General features: G+C 45.4%; 1 protein-coding gene across 1 annotated transcript in view; it reads left to right on the forward strand.

Moving 5' to 3' along the window:
* The window catches only part of RYR3 (ryanodine receptor 3), a 518,939-nt gene that overhangs the window by 321,882 nt on the left and 184,103 nt on the right, over nt 1–12,954 (forward strand). Inside the window, exons 28-34 of the mRNA XM_081292880.1 lie at nt 179–354; nt 1,257–1,293; nt 2,803–2,966; nt 5,956–6,121; nt 9,708–9,794; nt 10,195–10,421; nt 11,801–12,596. Of these exons, the coding sequence (XP_081149006.1) occupies nt 179–354; nt 1,257–1,293; nt 2,803–2,966; nt 5,956–6,121; nt 9,708–9,794; nt 10,195–10,421; nt 11,801–12,596 (1,653 nt within the window). The remainder of the gene's footprint in view (nt 1–178; nt 355–1,256; nt 1,294–2,802; nt 2,967–5,955; nt 6,122–9,707; nt 9,795–10,194; nt 10,422–11,800; nt 12,597–12,954) is intronic.

Here is a 12,954-nt window from a genome sequence, read left to right on the forward strand (position 1 = left end):
TCTCCAGCCAGGGCCCAAGTAATAATGAGAATCATGGTTCGGGTAACACTGGTGACAGTGTTCACCCATAGTTTGCAGAATGCCTTGCTGTATGTTATATATGTCAACAAGAGAAAGAGGGACAGGGTCAAGGTCAGGCCCTTTGATATGTCAGGGTTAGGACTTATGTTGTTTCCAGGTTGTGAGGATTGATGGCACCATGGATAGCCCTCCATGCCTCAAGGTGACCCACAAGACGTTTGGAACACAGAATAGTAATGCCAACATGATCTACTGCCGGCTGAGCATGCCCGTCGAGTGCCACTCCTCCTTCAGCCACAGCCCCTGTCTGGACAGTGAAGCTTTCCAGAAAAGGTGAGGGTGAAGCCTGTGGCTTGTCAGTGGTGCTCATGTGCCTGCTCTAGAACTGGCATCTGATTACTTTCCACCTGAGCTCAAGAACTCCATGCATGGTTCCCCTGCTCTGTCAGGCAAAGAAATTCGATGTGTGTGCACATGCGTGCATACAAGGACAGGTGTGTGTTGGTACACCACGTAATTTAGGGACCCATAGAACTGAACAGTCAGGCTTTGTGCAGAAGTTTCAGCTCTTTTGGAGCTCCCTGAGCCCAAGACTCCCTGCTGACCACGATCCCGTTTGGGGATGAGAGGAAGGTGATTATATGAGAGGGTACAGTGGCACTACAGCCGTGTGAAGTTAGAAGTTTCTGGAGACACATGCTGCTGCCTTTTCTAGCCCATGGGCATTGTGCAGTGCTCCAGCTGTGCAACTCACTTGTGAGCAATATGACTTCTTCCTTTCGGATAAGGAATGGCTTTTTTTTTTTTTTTTGCTCTCCCCCGCCCCCAGTTGATGTCTATTTTTAACCATTGATGTATGTCTGCCATCTGGACTTGTCCTGTCCAGGTCTCCGGTAGCATTTCACTGTCTCCCAAGCTTTCAAACAAAAGCAGCCACTTGAGAGAAGAGGATAATCCATCTGAGGTGTCCCTGTCTATGTTACTGCAATCTCTCCATCCTCTTCAGCTCTAACTCATCATCTGAGCTAAGGGACGAGAACTAGAAGTCGCAGCCCTCCCTTGTGGTAGCAGCTTACAAAGGAACAAGTCCCAAGGCCAATTGCAATCACTTGTGTAGAGAAAACAGCCAGTTTCCTAAGCTTGCCTTGATCATTAAAGGTAGATCAATTGCCTGTCAGAACTGTGGGATTCTCTATACAACTGAATAACTAAAACATGGATTATCTTCCCCCCAGGAAACAGATGCAAGAAATACTGTCTCATACAACAACAGTAAGTAAATGTGCTCAATTATGGTTTTAATTATTTGATTCTTTGCTGTGCCTGGTAATAAGCCCCTTACAGCAAAGATCCGTCTAGAGATCTTCTTTAATTGCCAATTACTCTGTCTTTTAATATCCATCTTGATGATTCCAGAACATGACTGTGGAATTTCTCAAATGAGGGAAAGAAAGATAGTCATTCAGTCCAAAGCAGAAACTTACCTGGAGCTCCTAATTGGGCTTCACTTTGTACTTGATGCCCATTTGTCATCAGAGACCCTACACTGCCTTTCTGATTAAGATGAGCATCCATTACAAGGCTCTCCATTAAACGCTTCTATTTGTTCTTCTGTGTAAACATGAGTCAGCTCCCCTATGTCTCTGTACAATGCCAGCACTAATGTTGAAAGCGATAAAATGAGAAGGAGCAGAAGCCAGCCCAGAGATGGAAGCTACTTTCAATCCCTTCTCCATAGCTAGACAGAAGCCAGAAAGAATTACTTCCTAATTTTTTTCACTCTTCTTTAACATCTGCCCCTCAAAAAAAAAAAAAAAAAAGTATGGAGGAAATGCATGTGTTGCCCCTTCTACAGAAGTTCTCCTACAGTCCTGCAGGAGTAAGATTCCCTCTGTACAACTCACACACTTACTTGTGGGCAGACACTGTGTTAGGCACATGGTGTAACCCTTTTATTTAATCTCCATTTGATTATTTAAAGTTAATTTACTTGGCCACCCCACGAGAGAGGCTACTATGCACAGTATCGTGTGCAGAGAGCATGAGGGTCCGAGTAACTGACTGCAAAAATTCAAGCCTAGGTTGTTCTGGCTGGCCCTTTTTCCTCCCGGTCAGGAAAATTTGACAGACTATAAGTAAAAGTTACTGGATTAAGCATAAATCTGCTCAGTCTCCCAAAGAACACGAAGAAGTCATCCCCTTCCTCTATGCTCTAGTGATGATGGCCTCACAGATGGCATGACCCTCACCAAGAGCCACTGTCCTTTCCAGCACTGTCTGTGGTTGGGCATGATGCCACACAAAGCAGGTTGCTTGGGACGGGGGAGTTTTTTTTCTTTTCCCACTTCTTTTTCAAGACTTTCCAAAGCAAACAAAAAATACCTTGACTTTCTTGCAGAAGTAGAAAGGAACAGAAATGTTCTGGCTCTTCTCTCTCTGAGGTTGAGGACTGTGCTATCCTGCCCTGCAGCCCAGGGCGGCCTGGTGCCCAGGAAAGGTTAGGGTTCTGAGCTGACCATTCTGAGAAAAGATGCCACAGACTCCCCCACCAGGATCTCCTGATCTCATATCTGGTGTCTTTCTGGGCGACAGGTGGCAGTGTAAGTGCTCACTGCTCCAGGTGCTGCTAAAGCCAAGCAGAAAAGAGAGAAATTAGGAAACAGAGTCTCTATTCAGCCCTCAGTCCAAGTCCAGAGTGTAGTGTGTGCTTCTTCATAAAAGAGGGCCAAGTGCTCCCCCCACACTGAGGGACTCTCACCTCTTTCTATTGTCCCTGCACAGCAGTGCTACTATGCCATTCGCATCTTCGCTGGACAGGACCCGTCCTGCGTCTGGGTTGGATGGGTGACTCCAGACTATCACTTGTACAGTGAAAAGTTTGACCTGAACAAAAACTGCACAGTCACTGTCACTCTGGGGGATGAAAGAGGCCGGGTCCACGAAAGGTAAGGGGGTTCCCAAGAGGCAGCATTGGCCATTGGGCTCCCCACTCCCTCCTCCCAGCAGTCTTTCCCCTTCCATTCCACCCTGAAGCCCCAAAGAAGTAGGCATCCCAGCCTGCCTTAAAAGGGGAGCATGGAGTGCAGACTTAACATCCCTAAGGAAACTGGGGAGGGGGCGGTTTGCTCTGACACTGAGAAGGTGTTTAGTGAAAACCAGGGGTAATTTTATCATGCGTATAAACCATGACCCAAGGATGAGAGATAAAGATAGGTAATTGTGGTCTGAGGTCCCTCTCAGTTTTCTTCATGACTTTCAGGCAGGCCTCAGTTTCTACAACATCAGAACAAAATAGAGAAAAACCCCTGGGTGTTTGAGAGAAGCCAGTTCAGAAATTATAAAAAGATGTATCACATGACATAACCATTGATAAACTCAGAACTGCTCACCCCAAAAGTTTTTAATGACTAAACACATAAAGAATATAAAAGAGCCAGGCGCGGTGGTACACGCCTATAATCCCAGCAGCTCAGGAGGATCCTGAGTTCAAAGCCAGCCTCAGTAACAGCAAGGCACTAAGCAAATTCAGTGAGACTGTCTCTAAATAAAATACAGAAAATAGGGCTGGGAATGTGGCTCAGTGGTTCAGTGCCCCTGAGTTCAATCCCCAGTACTCAAAAAATAAAAAAAGACTTAACAGATTTATTAGTAATAACCACTGAATAGACCTTAGGGCTCTTAAGGGAGAACATGTCTTAGGCACACTTGTGCCTTTCCACTGTCCATTGGTACTGTTGTCAGAATCCTTGGCTAGCTGTTCCCCACAGGTCGCCTATAAGACCATATCTTATGGTCATCATGTTCCCACTTTTGTGAGGTATGAGAGCATCTTTCCTGAACAGCCGCAGATAGAGATTTGATAAGTTGTTTCTCAAACTGGCCTTTCCCCCCTACAAGTCAGGAGCATTTTGCAGTCAATGTTCTTTAAATGATACTAGGGGCCAGTTGTAGCCACAGTCACTGTCCTGAGGGACCCATGTGGGCACATAGTTAAGAGCGAAGGCTCTGAAAACAAATTTACATGCTTACTAGATTTAAAACTAGATCCCAGTACTTATTAGCAGTGCAACCTTGAATCGGTCACTTGACTTTCCTGGGCTTTGATTTCCTCGTCATCTATCAAGTGAGAATATTAGTCATAAAATGTTATGAGTATTAAATGAGTAATTTGTAGAAAAATGCTTAATGCAGTGCCTCCCCTCAAGCACTCGATAAATACTGATTGTTGTTGCCATTTTTAAATGCCCATCATGTTAAGAGAGAATAGATATTAAAAGCAACATATGGCTTAAGTTGGAAAGGAAAATATATGAAAACAATTGACCAATTTAGGTTTTTGTTCTTCAGCCAGAAGAAAAAAAAGGCAGAAATGCCCATCTCATTTGAGTTTATTGCTCCTGTTCCCTGGCTCTGCCACACCAGATGCACCACTTGATTTATATGAATGGCACTGACCACATTTATTGTGACAATTAACTTTGACCTGTTAGCTCCTAGAGCAAGACCTAGTGTATGGTAGGTGCTCAGTAATTCTTGGTTCTTTGTCCTACATAATAAGCAATAGGCACAGGATCGATTTTCAGATGTTCTGGGGCATTTTTAATTTGGGCTCTTTAAAATATGTCCAAATCCTACCACTTCACATTCCTACAGGTTTAATACATTATTAATTGAATTCTGTATTAGCCATCAACGTATTTAGAAATTCATTCACTAAAAAAACATTAATAACATGACTGCAGTTTGGCTTTTATAGATGTAATGATGGCTATTACTCTTTGGAAGAGGCAGTTAGCACTGGCCCCAGCCTTCGGGCATTCATGTTGAACAAAAGCCCCATTGCTGTTATCCCAGATTGGAGGAGAGGAATTCAGGACTATGGAGGGGATCTCCACTCCTAGGAGATCCTTGAACTATAAAAACTTTAAATAATCCAACCCTGGGTTTTCCAAATGAGAACCAGTCCAGAGAGGCAAAGCTGTATTCAGAGGGTGCTGTGTTCCAAGGCCTGTCCACCAAGACTGAATGCAGTCTCCCTCCTCCACACTGCTGAGGACCACAACAGGAAACCACGCTGGTTCACATACATGGACCTCGGCATGTTTGAAGGGCCTACTCCAGCATTAAGTATAGAGTTCATCTCTCATTTAACCTGAGAAAAGTCACATCATGCTACTTCAAGGGCCTGGGTCCCTCCGACGTTGTATCCCAGGATGAACTTATACAGAATCAACTGCCTCTTGCTACAGCCCATCACGAGGGGCTCTGGGAATCACCTCAGCCACCACACATCTTCTCTAAAGCTCACCCAGGATATGAAGTCCTTCAATTAAGGAGTCAGCTTTGGAGTTATCATAGTTTGTTTTAAGTGTAGATAGCGATTTTGGACAACAAGTTGGTGGATATCCAGTCGTGTAGGAAGGCAACTGCCTGGGAGATGGGAAGGTCAAGGTAATGTGGGAAGTGGAAGGACATCAGAGATAAACTGGACTGACTTTCCAGATTCAGACTGGCCATCCTAAAGAATACAGGCAGAGTTTCATATATCTTATAGAGTTTTGCCTATTTACCAGACTGGGATTCTGAACAGATTTTTATTTCTGCATCTTACACCCAATCCCCTTATAAATTTGCCCAAAGTGGTTATATTCTCTGTGCCTTAGTTTTCTATCAACACTAAAGTAGGAATACTATCATCCTCATTATCTGTTTCACAAAGGTGAATAGATACTGAGTCAGGAATGCTCTTTGGAATGGGGTAGCCTTCTAGACTTCCATATCCCTAAATAGAGTGGCTCACACATAAATTAATTCTTCAATGAATTAATTAAACCTTCATGGGGGGGCTTGTGAGGCAAATCACTCCTGAGTCTTGATTGCAAACCACCCAGTCCAGATTCTGTGCCTTCCCCCGTCTCTCTCTCTGGCTCCCAGTGTGAAACGCAGCAACTGCTATATGGTCTGGGGCGGGGACATTGTGGCCACTTCCCAAAGATCAAGTCGGAGTAACGTGGACCTGGAGATTGGCTGCCTCGTGGATCTGGCAATGGGCATGTTGTCCTTCTCAGCCAATGGGAAAGAACTCGGCACCTGCTACCAGGTAGGGACAGCTTCTGGAGCTGTGACAGCATTGTCCCAGTTCTGGTCAATATGGCTGGGTTCCTCTTCTTTTCCATATGCAGTATCTTCATCACACTGCATCCAGTGGATAAGACTATGTGGTCCACGATCCATTTAAGACAGAAAATAAACACAAAGCAACTCTATTTTGCACTGAGGGAAAATAGTATTTATTATCATGTCATAAAATCATATTATGCTGGTCATATCAGATCAATAAGGGGGAGAAATGTTTTATTTAATGATGAGCTCTGAAAGGTCATTCATTTGTTTCACAGATTTATCTCTTCCACCTTTATGTTACCTTTGCCTCTCAAGGCACAAGATTCAAAAAGTAAACAGAAACTTCTATGCTAAAAATAGAAACCTATGGAAACTAATTTGCTATGTGTTCCCTTTGCAAAAGGCTTATTCATATTCCCTACAAATACCTTACATGATCCTTTAAGAATATATTTATGTAAATCAAGTGTTTTCCTATTTCATGGACTGTGAACCTTCACATAACTGCAGGAAAAGCTTCAGTGATACACATGTAGGTTTAAATGTCATTAACCACAAAATGCCTCATCTCTTCATCCTTGATGGCCAGATGAGCTCTTGGAAAGGCTCCTTATCACATCCTACTCTTGAGGTTTTGCACTGAATGACAGCACAGCAAAAGATTTAAGAGAGATCACAGAAGGAAATCTGTCAAACCAAGCATTTCTCAAATTATTTGACCAAGAAAGCCATTATGTTAACTTTGACAATTAGTAAAATTCTATGAACCTACAGTTCCACAGAGCCTCCCATGGGAAATGCTAAGTTGAAGAGTTGAATTTCTATGTTAAACACTTACAATGGATGCTCCAGGTTGAGATGGAAGAGCTTTCTCCCATTGAGAACAGTCAGGAAAGTATTCATTACAAGAAATCTTAATTTTTAAGAGAAATGTTCTAAATTGAATAGCCCAAGAAGCATTATGGTAATAGGGAAGCATAAGGTGTGTTTGGGAATCAATGGACAGAATAGCCAGGGACTTTTATAATTAATGGTGAGAAATTCATTTGGAAATAGGTTGACATAGATAGTAATTGGGGAACTATTGAAGGTTTCTGAGCAGGAGAGTTACATGCAGTGTTTAAGGAAGCCAACAGTCTTCCAGGGTCACCAGCGGATCAAAATACCCTCTTATACGATGAATAGAAATCCTGATTCTTCAATCAGACACAGGTTACAGCCTCTCAACAGCCAGCCATCTGGCCTTGGGTTGGAGAGATGGAGCCAATGGGCAGCAAAGTATGAAAGGTCCATTCACTGAGAGGATTGACGGACCCTGGCTGGGGGCTAGGGCAGCCTGCTGGCCCCAGGCCCAGATACCTTGCTCCTCCAGAAGTCCCCACTCCTCCTCCTGCTGAAGAGTAGAATCACCCACACTTGGCAAGCTTGGTACAGCAGCTGGGGCCCACCAACCCATTTCCAGAAAGAGCCATCTGTGAAGCCAGGCTATGCAGCCAAAGTGAAGTGTTCTAGTACTTTCGTACAATTCCACGTCCCCTGGTCCCAAGTCCCCTGAGAAAATTTCTTATATACATTACTACCATCCTTCAGAATCCATTAGCTTTTTCCCATTAACTTCTGAAATGAGTTGAACTGAAGGGTCCTCCCTGAGCTACAGAGAATTATAGAGCATCTAATAACTTTTAAACCTAGTTGGGCTTTGGAGATCTACACATATCAATGATTTTTTTTAATGTGGCTTTCACAGCAGCAGCAACCTGCCTGCCTCAGGGAAGAGCCTACTATGTTGAGGAGATGTTAAAAACAAGAACAGGATCTCTGCCAGCTTCATCCCATCTTTCACAATGGTCCCTGGGCTATACTAGGCTGGACGGTTGTCCTCTTTGAACTGAGCCTTGGCATCCCGCCTCCTCTACTCTATACACACAAATCTTGTTTACTCTGCTCAGTGATCCCAATCTTGCCTCCTGCCCTAAGAAATGCTGCTGGAGGTGGGAAAGTGTTGGGGCTCTGCCAGGGACCCTGGGGAAGCTCACACCGAGCCAGCCCCTTCTCATTCCTGGCGAGACAGTAACGTGTCCAGCCATGCATCTGGTCCCTGGCAGTGGGATCATTGTTATTCTGCAGCTGTAGCCATTTTCATTTTTCAATTATCTCAAGAGGAATAGACCAGCAATATTGATACACTGGCTTTCAATTCAGAAAGGACCAGTAACCAAAATAATGACAGAAAGATTCCCTCAAACAATGTTTCTAGACCTCCCTATTAAAATAGTGCTGTGCAATTTGAAAACCTTTTTCTGTTGCACTTAATGCAATCAGCAGAGAAATGAGAACTGAAATGTACCTTCAAGAGATAACCCCCAGCGATTGCCACGCCAGCCACACACCTCTAAGGACGGAGCCAGCTGTAAGATTCGGACTTACAGAGGGCTTAGTTTTCGATTCTGGCCAGCTCCTATGCCCTGACCTTCACACATGATTAGAAACAATGTCTATTACTATAAGTACAAAACATATCAGCTGGTGATAAAAAATGAACCTTGACTACGAAAGGAAAAATGTCCATGGTGTGTCATGGCAGCTGGGAGTCCAGGCTCACTACTCATTCCATAGGAATAGAATCTCCTTGCCCAGCAGAGGAGCCCTTTGAGGCCAGAGGCCACCTCTATGTTATAAATAAAACTATCCCAGGATATCCTAAATGTACTTTGTCCCTTTGGGGGTTTGGAAGAAGACGGGCCTGGAGGTTGACTGAGTTGTTCATGAAGTTTTCAGGAGCTAGTCCTGAGGGACCTGAAAACATCCCACCTCCCTCAGGATGTGGCTTCTGAACTGGTTTGCTTTAGCTCCACGTAGGAAGCCTTCGAATGCATGCACTTATTTCTCTCCCCATTAGCACAGACTCATGGGTATCTTCCCAATCCAGATAAAGTCTTCTCAGCTGCTGCTCTACTTGCTGAAGGTTACAATGGCAAGTTGTTATAGATATCACACATTTGGTATTTGAGAAATCTGGTTCTAGTTCATAGAGACAATCCCTACCTCTTAGCCGAAGTCGGAATAGCAGAACAGCCTCCCTGGCCTTGCTTGAACCATGTGGATTTGCCTTCAGAGATAAGCCCGAGTCACCACTCGCCCTCAGTGGTCATCTCTAGACTGATGTGATGACCTACAATGCTGCCAGGTGCCTGTGCCCTGCAAGGAACAGCACACCTTGTCACTCAACATCCAGTAGCAGGTGTCAGTGTTTCTAGACCTCCTTATTAAAATAGTGGTGAGGTAGTGGCTCCTCCCCTGACTGCCCCTGAGCATGAGCAAAAGCTGCTGGCTGCAGGTCCTTGAGAGATGAGGCAAGCAGTTATGAGTCTGTTCAGTCCAGAGCAGAGAGAGTGTTGAAGGTGGTGAACAGTGACAGCTTCCACTAAGGGACACCAGGTCGCTGAAAATTCCCAAACAGGGAGAATGACAGCCTGTGCACCATCCTCTTTCATCTGAAATTAAAATGAGAGCATTGACTGGAATAGCTCTGGGCAAACTTCTCGATTTGTTCTGGTTTCCAGGTGGAGCCCAATACCAAAGTATTTCCAGCAGTCTTCCTGCAGCCTACAAGCACTTCTTTGTTTCAATTTGAACTTGGGAAGCTGAAGGTATTTATCTGTCCCCTCATCTAATAGCCATGACTAGAGAAAGCAGTATTGACCATGAGGAGGGAAATCTCTCACTTCTCATTTGTGTCCCCCCCTCCTTCTTCAGGCCCCTCCCCCAGGCCCTAATGTTGGCCTGTGAAATTCAGATGACAGAACATGCATTCTCATTTTCTCCTTCTCTTACCTCTTCTGGGTGTTGAAAGGATTAATTAATGCTTATAGAACCCATTGTGCAAGGTCTTAATTAATGCTGGTGAAGCCCTGAGAGGTCCCCTGGACACAAATGTCTAATTTACACTCACCATATTGGTTATCATGGGCCAGGTGTATGATCCAGCAACTGAGATGCTCCATATTGCATGTGTATTTTCTTCTCTGATGTCTCTTCACCTTGTCCCAGAATGCAATGCCCTTGTCTGCGGCCATATTTAAGAGTGAAGAGAAGAATCCAGTCCCACAGTGTCCACCTCGGCTGGATGTCCAAACCATCCAGCCCGTGCTCTGGAGTCGTATGCCAAACAGCTTCCTGAAAGTAGAGACAGAGCGGGTGAGCGAGCGCCATGGCTGGGTGGTGCAGTGCCTGGAGCCCCTGCAGATGATGGCACTCCACATCCCTGAGGAGAACAGGTACTAGAGGGGCCCACAAAGGAAGGGCACGCCAAGCATTCTCACTGGACTCTGCTCAGCTCCAAGATGATTATTGATTTCCCCAGTGCCTCAGCGTCTATTCTTTACTCCCCCACTTCCATTATTCATTTAGAAACAGCAGGAAATGCACTGATGTGCCTGCTACAGAGGCTTTAGTGCAGCTTCTAGTGCCTCGAATCAGGGAACATTTCTATGCCTGTCATTAAAACCAAATGACCCTGAAACAAGAATGAGGCATGCCTGGCTTGACTTAGAGAATCATGAATCAGGCTGCTGGTGTTCCCTTGTTAAAAGGCTCTCATAGATTGTGGCCTGGGTTCAATCCCAGCCTGTCAGCTCTCTGACTGTGTGTCCTTGGGTGTGTCACCTCATGCACTCATGGCCTCAGTCTCCTCAGCCATGCTGTGAGAGAAGAGTCCACCCAAAGTATTGCTGGGAGGGAAAAGAATGAGATGGCATAGATAAAATCTAGTATAGTTTCTAGACATAGTGAGAATTAAATAAGTCTTATTGTGAATGTTGTTATCCCTTGATGTCTGCCTAAAAAGCAGAATAATATGGAGAGAGTGGCAGCATTGCTGCCTGCATATTTCCCAGTTAGATATGTCCTTGGGTCATGGGTAGCAGCAGGGTAGGCAAGTTCAGGGAAGCAGAAGAGATGCCCAGCCAAGCAAGCCAATTTCAAGGGTCCCCCATTCCATGATGAAGATGAAGACAAAATTAAGATCTAAGCAGATATCAGAACCAAAGACCTCAACTCACAAACACAGATTAAAAAAAAATAGACTTCTAAAGTTGGGAAGGGAAAATTGAACTGGCTTATGACAACTTGTCATAAGAAAAGAAATTTAGAAAGTGTTTCCTCTCTGGATGAGAGTGCAGGTGAGTTTGTTTTTAGGGGAAGGTAGAGTGAAGGTTGTACATAAGATGTAGATACATTGACAGAGGACTCCAGGTACACATCTGAGGGGATTTTATATCAGGAAATGGAGGATCCACTTGAACCTACAAATAAGAGGAGCAAGTTAGCTTGTCATGTACCTAAATGTTTTTGTGCTTGGGGCTTTGGGGTTTTCCCTAATGAGGGAAACTTGCATATTTGGCAAACCAGTGTCATGTTTTGTAGGTTTTTTGAGAGCCTCATAGTTAGATATGGTGGATTGGTGGGGGTTAGGATGTGGACTGAAGCCAAGAGAGGCTTGATAACCAATTAAAGGAAACATGGCAGAGACTCCCACATCCTCTACCCCTCTGCCTTTGTGAGGCTAGTTAAAGCCCTGGGCATTCAGACAGTGAGACTGCTGGATTCTGGCGCATTCTTCTTGCCATGAGGTGGTTGATTGCTTGTATATCCTCAGGTGTGTGGACATCCTGGAGCTCTGTGAGCAGGAGGACCTGATGCAATTCCATTACCACACACTGAGGCTGTACAGCGCCGTGTGTGCCCTGGGAAATAGCCGGGTAGCCTATGCCCTGTGCAGCCACGTGGACCTCTCGCAGCTCTTCTATACCATTGACAACAAGTACCTCCCTGGCCTCCTTCGATCCGGATTCTATGACCTGCTCATTAGCATCCACCTGGCTAATGCTAAGGAGAGGAAACTGATGATGAAGAATGAATACATAATCCCCATCACCAGCACCACCAGGAACATCCGCCTATACCCAGATGAGTCCAAGAGGCACGGACTGCCAGGGGTAGGCCTGCGGACATGCCTCAAGCCAGGCTTCAGGTTCTCCACCCCTTGTTTCGTGGTAACCAGTGAGGAGCACCAGAAGCAGAGCCCCGAGATTCCCCTGGAGATTCTCAAGACGAAGGCACTGAGTATGCTAACCGAGGCGGTGCACTGCAGTGGAGCCCACATCCGAGACCCTGTGGGGGGTTCTGTGGAGTTCCAGTTTGTGCCTGTGCTGAAGCTCATTGGAACCCTGTTGGTCATGGGCGTGTTTGATGATGATGATGTCCGTCAGATTCTCCTCCTGATTGATCCCTCTGTGTTTGGGGAGCACAGTGGAGAGTCAGAAGAGGGAGCAGAAAAGGAGGAAGTGACCCAGGTGGAAGAGAAGGCAGTGGAGGCTGGGGAGAAGACCAGCAAGGAGCCTCCAATCAAAGGCCTGCTGCAGACCCGATTGCCAGAGTCCGTCAAGCTGCAGGTAACTCTGAACAACAAAGCTCCTGTGTGTTGGAAAGGGCCTGGGTGGGAGAGAGCACAGCCGGGCTGTTAGGAGGGACAATGGGCATGGGCATCAACCCACTGCTGAAAGAGTCCTGCATCTACACTCAAAGACCTGGAGGTTGTGGGCAATGCTTGTTTCTGACGTGGAATATAGTCCTCATGTCTCCCCATGCCAAAAGAAAATGCTGACTTGGTCAATAAGGCAGATGTTTTAGAAATGTTTTCTGCTAATAGTGATAAGTTTGCCCTTATCTTTTACCTCTGGGATCCAAGTGCTCATTTGTGAGATGGCTGCCTAGAGAGGGAGTCAAGCCTTTGGCTTGGAGTAACCTCAA

Source organism: Spermophilus citellus, assembly GCF_964194105.1.
Source record: "Spermophilus citellus genome assembly, chromosome: 4".
In the NCBI taxonomy this organism is placed as follows: domain Eukaryota; kingdom Metazoa; phylum Chordata; class Mammalia; order Rodentia; family Sciuridae; genus Spermophilus; species Spermophilus citellus.